Consider the following 13572-nt stretch of genomic DNA (forward strand, 5'->3'; position numbering starts at 1 on the left):
TTGGAGGGTAGGTATAAGAGAGTAGTTGGTTTGCTTGATTGTTTTTGTTTTTGCTTAATTTAGTATTGGGACTTTCAGGGTTCTTTGAGAGGGGGCTATGAAACAGAGACTTTCTGTGTAGCCCAAATTGATCTTAAGCTCTTAATTCTGCCCCTGCCTTCTTGATGCTGGGAATATAGACTTATCCACCAGGCCTAGCTCATTCTGATTTTAAGTTGGAGGGAATTACAGCAGATTGAATCCTAGCCGTGTGTATCAAGCTGCTCTAGTACAGTACCAGAGATTGAGTGGCTAGAAACAACCAAAATATTTTTCTCACAGTTGTGGATAAGAAAGAGAGAGGTGAGGGCAAGATGGTACTAAGGATAGGAGGATCAGTGACTTAAAGAATTAAAAAATTAAAAAAAAAAGGTTTGTTTGTTGGGCGTCAAAGAAGAGGAAGCGAGCAGGAGGGAGAAGGGCTGGTGGTTGTGACATGCTTGAATGTGGCCTTGATAGAGTCAGGGGTCTGACAGGAGGGGCTGGTGCAAGGTAGACACAGTAAAACTCAGAGAACTGAGGCGAAGTATGTAAGGTCACCAGCAGCTAAACTCTTCCAGGAATAAGCTAGTTTCCTTTGTGAGGGTCAGCACAGGACCATTAGGAGCGGTGATGGATGGGACAGTCTGGTCCTAATAACTTTGAGGGAGAAGTGGAAGAAAATGAGCCAGAAGTAGCAAAGAGATAAAAACCTGGTAGTCAAGAGTCATGGTAGCGGAATGTCCTTTCTTCCATAGGGAAGCAGTATTCTTAGAGTAAGTTCCAGGAAAGCAAGCATCAGAGTGAACGTTTGGGGAGGGGCCAGGGCTCAGCCAATAAAGGCTTACTGTATAAGCATGGGGACCCAGGTAAAAACCCGGTGTGGTCGTGCACTACTACTGTAATCCAAGACCCCGGGGAGGCAGTCAGGGAGAGCCCTGTGGCTCAGACCTCCACAGAGATGTACATATGTGCACATACAAGAAAGTTCGGGGGAAGGAGGAATGGGTCTCAGGAGGTGGGGAACGGGAAGAGGAGAGGACTCAGCAGGGATGTTCCCATCTTCATGGTAGTGAGGATGTGGAAGGAAGGGAGGCCTAGGAGTTGGGAGCTTTTTATCAGAGACTTGAGCAGATAAAGGGCGTAATGAAGTTAGTTGTCCTGTTCTAGAGATAGATGGGTGGCAAAACCGTAAATGTTGAGGGGCAGTGGACTCCCCACTTCTCTTACTGATAGAACCAAGTGTCTTTCAGTGATGACATAAGTGCAAGGTGTCTTGGATTGCTTTCTAACTTTGTTCATTTTTCATCTACAGGTCCTTGGTAATCATCAGCACTTTAGATGGACGAATCGCTGCACTGGATGCCGAGAATGATGGGAAAAAGCAGTGGGATTTGGACGTGGGGTCTGGTTCCTTGGTTTCATCTAGCCTCAGCAAGCCAGAGGTAAGGAAAGTCAAGTTGTATTGAGAATCGCTGCTGTGTCTTGTGAGGCTCGAGTGTAGCGCCTCACTTAGAGACTTCGAACAGTCACTTCACCTGTCTGTAAAATGGGGTGGATGACAGCACCCGTTTCTTAGGATCGCTGCAGGCATTAAATGTGTTAATCATATCAGTAACAGAGGAACTGTGTCCGCTGTATTGTACAGCACATTATCTGATGGATAACATGATCATCTTTTCTTAAGATCATCTTCGGCTCTCCAAGGAGTAACAATTATTGAAAATTTCTAGTTAGAAATCCGTGTTGCAGAATTCTATGCTTTGTTATTCTCTACATTTTTTTTAAGTCTTGTACATCCTAATTTTCTTTTTTATATGGTCCAAACCAAGTCACTTAAAAATGTGTGTGTGTGTGTGTGTGTGTGTGTGTGTGTGTGTGTGTGTGTGTGTAATTGGAGTGGAGGAGATGGAGGGGAGAGGACCCAGGCACATAGGCACACATGTGCCAGGTTGCACATGTGGAGGTTGTAGGTCAGCCTTGTGGAGTCAGTTCTCTCGTTCCACCGTGGGTCCTAGGGACTGAAGTCCAGTCGCCAGACCAGACCTGTGAGGTAAGCACTTTTACCCGCTGAATCATCTCAGCAGCCCTAAAGGCACCACATTTCAGTACACTTTATTAATTGTAGAGCACTTGTCCTTCCTCGGTATGAGCTCTAGAATATGGAGAGCAGCAGATTCAGACCATGCTTCTAAAACTACTCCGTCTCCGTCCCTTAGCAGTGAGTTCTTCCTCAGTGAGGAATGGCCCACCCCAGTGCGATGGGATGGAGAGAGGATACAAGAGAGGCCTTGAGGAAATAAGCCTATTTTTTAGTATTTAATCTTGCCTCTGGGGCGCCTCCTCCTTCTGAGCTTTAGTCTGTAAGTAAATCTCTCTCTAGAGTTGCGGCAGCTGACATGCAGTCAGTCACCTGTCTCCTCCCACATCAGTCCTCCCTGAGTGTGGACACCCTCACAGTAGTCATCTCTTACAAAACTCCCTAGCCATTGTCAAGCTGGGAAGAGACAAACTCGGACATGAGGGGTTTAAGAATGACTTATTAACGTTGTGGACATGGGCACTGGATACACCACTCCAGGCCTCCCTTCTGTAACCACACTTCCTGTGCCCTCCAGCAAGCACAGCCTGCATCATCCTGCAATCTCCACACATCCCAGTGCTAGGCCTGGATCGAGCAGTGTTTGTTATGCTCCGTTTTTTGTCACATGATGCGCTGAAGTGTGTTTTGAGACTAGTGAGATTCTGTGGTTAAGAACACTAACACTAAGAACAAGTTGACTGTCTTTAAACTGAAATCAAGTTTTAAGAATGGTATTCAAGGGCTGGAGAGATGGCTCAGCCATTAAAGACTAGACGTACAACCAAACATGTAAGAACGGTATTCAGGCCTGGTGGTGGCGGTGTGCACCTCTAATCTCATCACTCAGGAGGCAGAGACAGGCAGTTTGAGACTAGCCTGGTCTACAGAGCATGTTCCAGGACAGCCAGGGCTACACAGAGAAACCCTGTCTCAAAAGCCAAAAACAAAAGGAAAGGTATTCACATGATTAGTGTTATTCTCATTAAACATGCTTATTTGTGCTCTTCTAGAATCTTCCTTATTTTTAAACTTGATGTGAAAGACGATCAGCAAATTGAGATCATAAACCACTTACATCTGAGGTAATTTTAGTGTGTTGTGTGGTTCAAAGCATGTGTGGATTTGTAAACAGAAAATCCACACATAAAATTGGGTGAGCTGTGTGGCATGGCCAAGTGGAGAACAAACAGCTGTACTAACAAGTCCTGCCAGACGTGAGCAAGCGCTTAGGGTCATTTTCAGCTGCATAGCAGGTTTAAGGTTAGCCAAAATATCCATGGGCCGGTGGGATGGCTCAGTGGGTAAAGCTGCTAGGATCCAAGTCTGACAACCTGAGTTCAAACCCAGGGTCCACATGATGAAAAAAATGAACTCCCATACATTGTCCTTTGACCTGCGCTTGCACCCTATGGCTGTAACCCACCCACCCACATGCACAAATAAGTTAATTAATTAATGTAAAATTTTTTTTTACATTTTGTGTCTCTGTGTGTGCACGCAAGCACACACGTGCACATTTATATGCATATCCAGAAGCCAGAAGAGGGTGTTGTATCTCTTGGAGCTGGAGTGGCAAGAGGTTGTGAGCCACTCTGTGTGGGTGCTTAGGATCTGAACTCAGATCCTCTGTAAGAACAAGAAGTTCTCTTAATTGCTGAGCCATCTCTCTAGACCTCCAAAAATTAAAAGAGAGAGAGAGAGACTGCTATACATTATCTACTTTTTGATCATTTATGATGATAGCTTAATAATGGTTATACATAGATATGTTAATGACATTGTTCTCAGTGTTATAATATATACTTGATGTTCCTTATAGTCATCCTCCCAATGTTGGCAAGTCAATCCCATTTAAAATGTTAAAAATTGAACCTCGGCTGTGATTTACTTGCAGTATGATAAAGACTCGCCTGGATGCATTGTGTGTATCTGTCCTGGAGCCTTTTCTGTGTGTTCTGAAACAGTCTTATTGGGTATCCTAGGATAGCCTTGTATTGGTATCCCAGGATAGCCTTGTATTCATATCTTCTGCCTCAGCCTTCTGAGTGTTAGGATTATAGGCATGTAGCATCACACCCAGCTATATATCTGTTTCTATAATATTAAAATTAAAATAAATTGCACAGGTAGATGTATCTCTATGAGTTCCAAGGCCAACCTTGGTCTACTTGAGTTTTAGGCAAGCTGGAGCTATACAGTAAGACTCTCTGTATGGGAAGTAAAACAAGAGAGAGAAGGGGAGGGGGGGATAGAATTTACAGAAGATTTACTAGTTAATAATAAGCCCAATGCATGATAGCACAACGTGCTATCAGTATGAAAGAGGCACTCTTTTTACATATTTGCAAATCTCCCCCACCCCCAACCTCCCTTTTGGATTTTTCAAGGCAGGGTTTCTCTGTGTACCTCTGATTGGCCTTGAACTTAAAAAGATCTGCCTGCCTCTGCCTCTCAAGTGCTGGGATTAAAGGAGTGCACAGCACCACTGCCTGGTGACAACTAGATTTTTATAATTGCTTTATTAAATACATTGCATTGTTGCCAGATATGATGGCAAATGCCCATAGTCCCTGCATGAGGAAATAGAGGCCAGCCTTGGCTATATCATGACTAAAGGCCAGCCTGAAATATATGAGACCTGTCTCAAAAAAAGAGAACAAACTAAAAGTATACTGTACTTTTGTTTCAATTATATGAAGAAAATTCAACCACATACATCGGTCATTTGGAGAAGGGAGGAATATTTTAGTGGCCTTTTGCTTTGGTTTGATACTGACCCAGAACAAGTATCTGAAAGAGTCTGAATCTAAAGCAATTAACATTTTAAAGAATATTTTTTATGTGTTATTGGGTTTTTATTTTGTTTGTGTCAGGGTCTCACCATGTGGCCCTAGCTGCCTTGAAACTTGCTGTGTATACCTGCTGACCTCAAACTCGCAGAAATCTGCTTGCCTTTGCCTCTGGAGTGCTAGGTTTAAAGGCATGAACCACTCTGACCTTATTTGTGTGTGTGTGTGCGCGCGCGCTCGTGTTCCTCATTTGTGCAGTGCTCAGAGAGGCCAGAAGAGAGTGTTGGATCCCTTGGACTGGAATCTGAGGTGCTTGTGAGCCGTCCAGTATGGGTACTGGGAACTAAACCCCAGTCCTCTGCAAGAACAGCAAGTGCTCTTAACTGCTGAGCTGTCTCACCAGCTCTGTTATACTCTAGTGCAGTAACATCCACTAGCCCATCTTGCCTTTTACAAAAACATCCATGGTTTTCTGACTTCCATAGGGAATATAGACTATAAGTTATTAATACATAGTACATTGGAAAAAAAATTGAGTTTGTCATTACCATCACTGATCTAATTAGAAACTGCTGGGTTGGGTTGGGTTGGGTTGGGTTGGGTTGGGTTGGGTTGGGCTGGGTTGGGTTGGGTTGGGCTGGGTTGGGTTGGGTTGGGTTGGGTTGGGTTGGGCTGGGTTGGGTTGGGTTGGGTTGGGCTGGGGTTTTGGTGTTGGGATTGAGGGCTTTCCTGTATCCTAAGCTAGGTTACTACTGTGCTACTACCTAGCCTTTAGACCTCCTTCTAAGTACTAGGAAACTGCAGGTTTACTCCTACAGACACAGCCTACCTTGTGTTCTAATTTTCGCTTGAAAACTCAAATTTTATCACGGGTACTGGCAGCTGTTTTCTTTGATGTGAAAAGCCTACTTTGTTCTTACTGGGGAAATGTCTGGTGTTTCCCGAGCCTCATCTCCGTCGCTGGTTTCAGTTGATGAACAGAGTGAAGCTGCTAAACAGAGCAGACAATTCAGTCCACACAAGTGCTGCTCCTGAGCTGCCTCAGATGCACCCAAGTGCTCAGCACACGTACGCCCTGGTTAGTCACAAGAGCAGGAAGAAGGTAGTACTAGGGCCAAGAGCTAATAACATTTATCATGGTTGTTGCTTCAAATATTTTTACTTCTCCATCTGTTTCTCTTTGTCTCTGTTTCTCTGTGTGTGTGTCTCTCCCTCCCTCCCTCCCTCCATCCCTCTCTCCATCTTTCCTTATTCTCATTCTCTTTCCTCCCTGCCCTTCCTTCTTCAGGAGAGTCTTGCTGTGGAGCCCACTGTCTTCTAGAAGTTACAATCCCCCTGTTTCAGCCTCCAGAGTGTTAGTGTTACAGGTATTTGCCACAGTGCCTGGCAAGCGCTTTAGTGCTAAGAATTAAATGTGAGGTCTTATACATGCTAGGCATGTGCTCTGCCACTGGGCTTCACCCCCAGGACCATCAAGAACTGCTTCTTGTTGTTTGTTTGTTTGTTTGTTTGTTTTTAAAACAGGGTCTTATTATGAGACAGGGCTGGCCCTGAACTTAGAAATACCCACCTGCCTCTGACAAGAACATGTATGAGGCCAGAAACAGTGATTCATGCCTGTAATCTCTGAATTTCAAAAGTGGACTCAGGAGAATAATGATTTCTAGACCAGCCTGGGTCATACATTGAGACTCTCTTAAGAAGACACAAGCAAAGCCAGACACACGGTAGCCAGATCCCTGCACTTGGGGCAGAGTTTGGGAGACGTAAATCTAAGAGTTCAAGATCGTTGTTGGCTGCATCCAGGTGACTTCCAAATCATCTTGGATTACATGAAACCCTGCTTTTAAAAAGTAAGCAAAACAAACAGATAAAAAACAAACAAACAAACAGAAAAACAACACTCACACAAAAAGCTTGCATAAAGCCGACAAAGTAAATGTATTTGCTGTATAAATATGAGGATTTGCATTGGGATCTCCTGGCATGGGGTGAAAGCTCGTGTAATGGTTTAATCCTGGAATCCCAGTGCTGAGAAAATGTAGACTGGAGGACATCAAGACTTTCTGGTCAGCTACTCTTGCTTGATCAGTGAACTGTCTCGAACAGGAGGTCCAGAGTGATTGAAGGAGATACTCAGCATTGACCTCTGACCTCCACATGCACACATGTGTATACTCCCTCCCACCCCTCAAGCACACATATGCACGTAGCCCGTATGTACAAGCACTATATTTTTATTAAAAGTACAAACTCATTAAACATTACACATCACAGTATGTAGGTTCAGATCCCATTGTATCCTGGTTTGTTCTGATGTCGTGAACTTTTTCTGATCTGCAGGGGTCTATAAACCAGTGTGTCGTGTTGCTTTAGTTGTGTGTCGTGTTGCTTTAGTTGTATTTTGGCTGTGTAGGTGAAACTTCCTGGTGCACAAGGGAGAGTGACAGCTCCATGAGGAGCGAATAGTGTGAATTATATTTAGAATTGCATGTGGCAGGAAGGCTCAGGTGCCTTGGGACACATCTCATTTGCCAATCCTTCCTGTTGACAGGGCACCCACAAAACTTCCTCAAAAGAATGTTGATCCGAAACCAACCTACAGCTGTGCCTCTGAGCGTGTGTTGGGATGACCGGGGAACCAGGTTCACTCTGGGAACTTTGATAGATTATGCTCCCTAGGAAATGAACCACTATTTTTGGACAACCAGTAGCTAAGACTTGTGTTTTAAATTTTCAGAAGGACCTCCTGAGGTGAAATCTGATTTGCTTTTTCTTTGGTAACTGAAATATAGTTTCAACCTTGAAAAGGTATGGAGATTTGGCTATGGTTCCTTAATGACTGTCTTAAATTTTTACTCTAATAAATAATAATTCATTCTGTAGTGTGTTTTTTCTTTGGAGGTCCCTGGGCAGCCTTTGGACCACACTTACATCTAAATAGAATAAAGCTGTCATGGTAGATATTGGGTAAAGGCACTTGCTGCTAAACCTGAGAAACTTAGTTTGATCCAAACCAATATGGTGACAGGAGAGAACCTCAAATTGTCCTCTGACCTCCACCACCGTGTCATGGCACATGCATGCGTGAGCATACATGCTCTTGCACACACACAGAATAAATAAATGTAATTTTAAAACAAAATCTTGGCTGATGGGCTGGGCATGGTAGCACACTTTTCAATCCTAGCACGCAGGAAACGGGCAAACAAGATATCTGTGGGTTCAAGGCTAGCCTGATCTACATAGTGATATCTAGGCAAGCCAGGGCTACATAGTGAGACCCTATCTCCATCAATCAGTCAATAAATAAGTTTCAATAGACTAAATGTTTTTGACTCTTATTTCTCTGTGTCATGGGACACACATTTATTTATTTATTTATTTATTTATTTATTTATTTATTTATTTGCATGCAGGCAATCTGACTTTTAGTTAGGATGCCTTTATGAAGACCATTTCAAGCGTGTACTCGTCTGCAGCTAACTTGTACTTAGATGGCTGCTTTCATCTTGGACTTTAAACACAGCATGCTACTTTCTGGTTTTGCACTATGTCTGCCCCCCTTTTCCCCCTAAAAAGAGCAAACAACTCTATTGTTAGTCTATACTTACTTTGAACTTAAGAGTTTTATTTTATTTTAAGCATGGTTATCCCCAGGAGACGAGCATTTCTATTTCAAACAGGTGCATACACAGACAGGTGCATAAACAGCAGACAGCAATGAAATGCTGCTATTGGTGGAGAGAAGTGTGTTCCAGCCCACCTTCACCCTGGTCAGCACAGGGGCTTCCTGCCTCAGCCGTACAGTAGCAGGATTACCGGCATGCACCACCACACTGGTCTGCTGAAGCACCTTTGAACAGAAGGAACTAGAGCTGGCCATGGTGGCACACACCTATAATCCTAGCACTTGAGAAACTGAGACAGTTGGATTGTTAGTTTGAAGCCAGCCTAGGCTGCATGAATGAGATCCTATCACCCAACACAGGAAAGCGGGTGTGTGTGCACACCACATGTATAGTGTGCTATTCATAGTTAACTCTGATTTGTTCACAAACATGACTTTCATAGAAACTGTGTTACTTTATTAGAACTCAGTTGGGCATGGGTGGGGCATATCTATAATCTCAGAATTTAGTTCAAGGTCAGCCTGGACTACACAGTGAGACCCTAACCCCTCTCTCCTCAAAAAAAGAAAGCAAGCTGCAATCTTTCTCTCTTTTCTGCTAGAAACTGAACTTAGGCTGAGAAGAGGGAACCACAGTGGTGAAAACGCCTCTATGAGATTGTTCTGGAGGCAGAGATGGGAGTCGTTTTCCTAGTGACTGATAGGCGAGAGCTCTGTCCATTGGGGTGGTGCTGCCTCTAAGCAGTGGTCCAGGCATATATAATAAAAGCAGGCTGAGCAAGCCAGTAAACAGCATTCCTCATGTCCTCTGCTTCAGTCCTGCTCCGTGTTCCATCAGTGATGGAGTATGGCCTGAAATAAACTTCTCCAAATTGCTTTTGATAATGGTGATTCCTCACAGCAAGAGAAAAGTAACTTAGACAGACTTTATGAACTCTGGAGAAGGCCTGTGTGTCCTTTGCAATCTCTGAAATGTTGTCTAATTGAGGGCTAAAGAGAAACCTCACTAGATAAGATCACTGGCTGCTCTTGCAGAGGGACCCAGGTTTGGTTTCTAGCCTTTAACTCTAGTTACAGGCTATCTTCTGGCATCCATGGGCACTGGGCACACATGTGGTGCGTTTACATACATGCAAATACTCAAACACATAGAAATAAATAAATCTTTAAAGATTGTCTAATTTATACTAAAAGATGCCCAAGTCATTTAAATTAATTGTGTATGTGTGTGGATGAGACACAGAGAAAGACAGAGAGAGAGAGATGGGGCTGGGGGCTCTCAGCCTGGAACACATGTATTCCTGGCTGGCCTCCACCTCTTCACCCTCCTTTCTCAGTCTTCCAAATGCCGGGGTTACAGGCATGCACCAGTGTGCCTGGCGCACATTTCTTTTGGTTTGAACATTAAACGGTGCTTTTTGAACCAGCCAAGTCATCAGCTGTGAAGTCCGTTCTGAAGAGTACCTGTCAATTTTGCAGCAAGCCAGTATCTAAATGATTGCTTAATTGCTTTTCATTATAGAAATGAAACTGGTTTGATTTAATTTTTATTAATTCCTTAGTGTGGCCGAAAGCAATCTGAACTAAACTAATTTATTCTAGCACGAGTGTTGCCAAATGAGAAATTGAGATTACTCCACAGCTATTGTTTAGGAAACGGGGTTCTCCCTGTGCGTTGTTTTTCTATTTTATGTGTTGACTAGTTGTGTGTGTATGTGTGTGTGTGTATGTGTGTGTGTGTGAGAGAGAGAGAGAGAGAGAGAGAGAGAGTGTGTGTGTATGTGTGTTTTAGTGCGTGCGTGCGTGTGTGTGTGCACTCGCGCACATGAGAGTGTGCATGCGTGTGTGTGTGTGTGTGTGTGTGTGTGTGTGTGTGTGATGTGGGGAAGGGAGGTTTCACTTGCCACCGCACTCTTGCGGAGGTCAGGGACAGCTCTGTGTAGTCAGTTCTCTCCTTTCACTTGAGATAGGCTCCAGGCTTGACCTCTGGGTATCCGGCAGGCAGGGTCTTGCCCACTGAGCTGTCCCTGGGCCCCTTCTCTTCATTTTCTTTGTTTATTTTATTTTTATTTTTATTAGATATTTTCTTTATTTACATTTCAAATTTTATCCCCTTTCCTCATTTCCCTTCCAAAAACCCCCCTATCCCATTCCCCCTCCCCCTGTTCACGAACCCACCTACTCCCGCCTCCCTGTCCTGGCATTTCCCTACACTGGGGCATCGAGCCTTCACAGGACCAAGGGCCTCTCCTCTCATTGATGTCCCACAAGGCCATCCTCTGCTACATATGCGGCTGGAGCCTTGAGTCCCTCCTTGTGTACTCTTTGGTTGGTGATTTAGTCCCTGGGAGCTTGGGGGGGGGGGGGAAGGTGGGTACTGGCTAGTTCATATTGTTGTTCCTCCTAGGGGGCTGCAAACCCTTTCAGTTCCTTGGGTCCTTTCTCTATCCTTCTCTTCATTTTCTTTTGAGCATGTCACTTTGGGTGTGTCCTAATAACTGGATATATCAGAAGCTCTCAAGCCCCTCCTGCAGGAACTTCAGCTCCTGTTAGCTGTGAAGCCCCTCGTCATCTGTGAGGCACTGTCCTTAGGGATTCCTTAGTAACCTTATTCGTATTTCCCCCATCAGTAACTTTGGCATTTAAGGGGAAATACAGACTGTTTCTATATACAGCAGTGTTGGGGCTTCTTTTTGTTAAGTCACAAATAATAAAGGGTGTAGTCACTTATTCATCTGGTAGTGGAGTCAGTGGTTTATTTTGGTTAGGAATTGACATTTTTGGCTGAGGATATAGCTCATTTGGTAGAGTGCACAATTCCCTGGGTTCAGTCACCACCCCCACATAAAACTGGTATGGTAGCACAGGCTTGTAATACCAGGAGTGTGAAGGTGGAGGCAGGAGAATCAAAGTTTAGCATCATCTTATATTATACACATAGAGGATTCAAGGCCAGCCTGGGCTACATGAGACACTTTCAACTTTTTAAAAAGTTCCCATTTTATGTCCTACACAGAGTACATCATCTTTAAAAAACTGAAATATTAAAAATATAATGTCTTGGCTCTATAGAGATGTGGCTCAGTGGGCTTCTCTTCCAGGGGACCTGAGTTTGAGTCCCAGCTCTGACATCTTAGCTGCCTGTAACTCAGAGAAGTTTAGAGCTTTAGGCAGAGCATCCCGCAGAACCCAAGGGCTCCCTACAATCCCTTCTTCTTCTCAACACTCCATGCATTTCAAAACCTTGAGTTCCCAAGACATTAAGACCTCTCTCCTTACAGGATGCTAAGGAAGTATTTGACTGTTCGGACCTTGTATTTCCAGAGGAGAGGTCTGAGCTGCACACAGAACAGTGTTAGTGTCCTAGGAACCAAGAACTTGGTCACCTTGAGAGTAGAGCAAGAGACAGCTGAAGATTAGACTTTTAGAATCCAGTTTCTTAACATTGAGACTGGGACAGGTGGAGAAAACAGTATTCAGAGATGGAGCTGGTTTTATGATTTTTATAGGTTTTTCTGCATTCCTTTCAATGTCTTTAACTGCTGCTTGGTGTTAATACATACTACTTTTTTTTTTTTTTACTTTATTTTTATTTATTTTTTGAAACCGGGTCTCATGTGTCCCAGGCTTGGGAACCTGAACTCACTGTGCTGTTGAGGATGGCCATAACACCTGAGCCTCTGGCCTCTACCTCCTGACTGTGGTATTACAGGCATGCACTACCATACCAGTTTTCTGCAGTCCTGGGGATGGAGCCCACACTAGGCAAGCATTCTGCCAACTGAATTACATCCACAGCCTCTACCTTAACTATTTTAAAATATACATGTTTCACAGTTAGAGATACCTGGCCTATTTGGCAAATGTGTCTCTTGTAGACAACCCCCTTGATTTATTAGAGTCTCTTTACAATTCTTATAGCAAAGGGAATGTCAAAATCCTTTCCATTTTGTTTATAGAGGGATTGGGGAAGCCTAAAAAGGAGGTAAAGGAGAGATGTGTAAGCCTGTTTATAACAAAAGAGCTTAGAGACTAGGAGAGGTGAACCTTTAAAAATAGTTATGGATGAGGGGAAGAAAAACATTTTAAAAAAACAGTTATGGAAGGGCTGGCAGGATGGCTCAGGTGGTAAAGATACCTGCCACCAAGGCTGACACCTGAGCTCATTTCCTAGAACCCACAGGGTGAAAGAAGAGAACTGGTTCCTGAAGGTTGTCTTCCAACCTCATTCATGTATGCCTCTTCACTACAGTAAACATTGCTTTTTTACACAGACAGACAGACAGACATAGAAAGATAGATGAAATAGTTGTGGTATAATTATGAAAATCGACAGAAGTATGTCAATGTAAGAAATGTAAGAAAGACAGGTCTCCCAGCAAGTGTGTAGTGGCATGAGGGACCTGAGGAGTGGAGCCGGGTGAGGGGCAGAGCAGTCTGTCATGTGCCTTGGCTTCAGATGCAGCAAGCGGCGTGGCTAATAAATAAAGCTGCTGTTGTGGGTGGACAGTGCCCAGCTTCGTGCTTCTGATGAGTACTGTCCATCTATTTTGCCCCTCCCTAGGATTAGTGAGTTTCAGTCTTGGTTCCTGGCATCTTTGTTGTTGCTGTGCTGTGCTACAGGTGCCCCTACCGTGATGGAGGAGGGCAGGGGAGTGTTCCCCTGTCGTTAGTGCTCCAGGGTAACTGTCTTCACTGTTCTCTCTGTCACTGATGGGAAGGTTCTCATCCTTGCCCCACTTTCTCTTCACCTTCCCATGTCATTCTTTCTCACCCACGCTACAGCCGGAACTTAAGTCTCTAGCTCTTCCCGTTGGTGTATTACAAAGCAGACTGGCATCTCTAGGTCACAGGAGCCATTTTCAACTTCGGTCACACTGTGCGTGAATTATTACTGGATACAGCTTTGGGGATTTGATAATGGTTAATGTCTGAGTCAGTTATTGACAAAACAGTTGTGCATATGCGTCTGGCTTTCAAAGCAGACCGAGAAAAAAAAATTAGAAAAAAAATCTAAGAAGTACAGATAAAGCAAATACAGATTACGAACC

At 44.0% G+C, this 13572-nt stretch overlaps 1 protein-coding gene across 4 annotated transcripts in view; it reads left to right on the top strand.

The window, feature by feature from the left end:
• Positions 1-13572, top strand: part of Eif2ak3 (eukaryotic translation initiation factor 2 alpha kinase 3) — a 60758-nt gene that overhangs the window by 12570 nt on the left and 34616 nt on the right. For 3 of the 4 annotated variants that reach the window (XM_011241202.3, XM_006505501.2, NM_010121.3), the window contains exon 2: positions 1334-1463. In XM_011241202.3, coding sequence (XP_011239504.1) covers positions 1334-1463 — 130 coding nt within the window. Of the gene's footprint in view, positions 1-1333; positions 1464-7444; positions 7773-13572 lie in introns of those variants that run through there. The other variant, NM_001313918.1, reaches the window with a different exon arrangement.

Source organism: Mus musculus, chromosome 6 (genome assembly GCF_000001635.26).
Source record: "Mus musculus strain C57BL/6J chromosome 6, GRCm38.p6 C57BL/6J".
Lineage (NCBI taxonomy): Eukaryota > Metazoa > Chordata > Mammalia > Rodentia > Muridae > Mus > Mus musculus.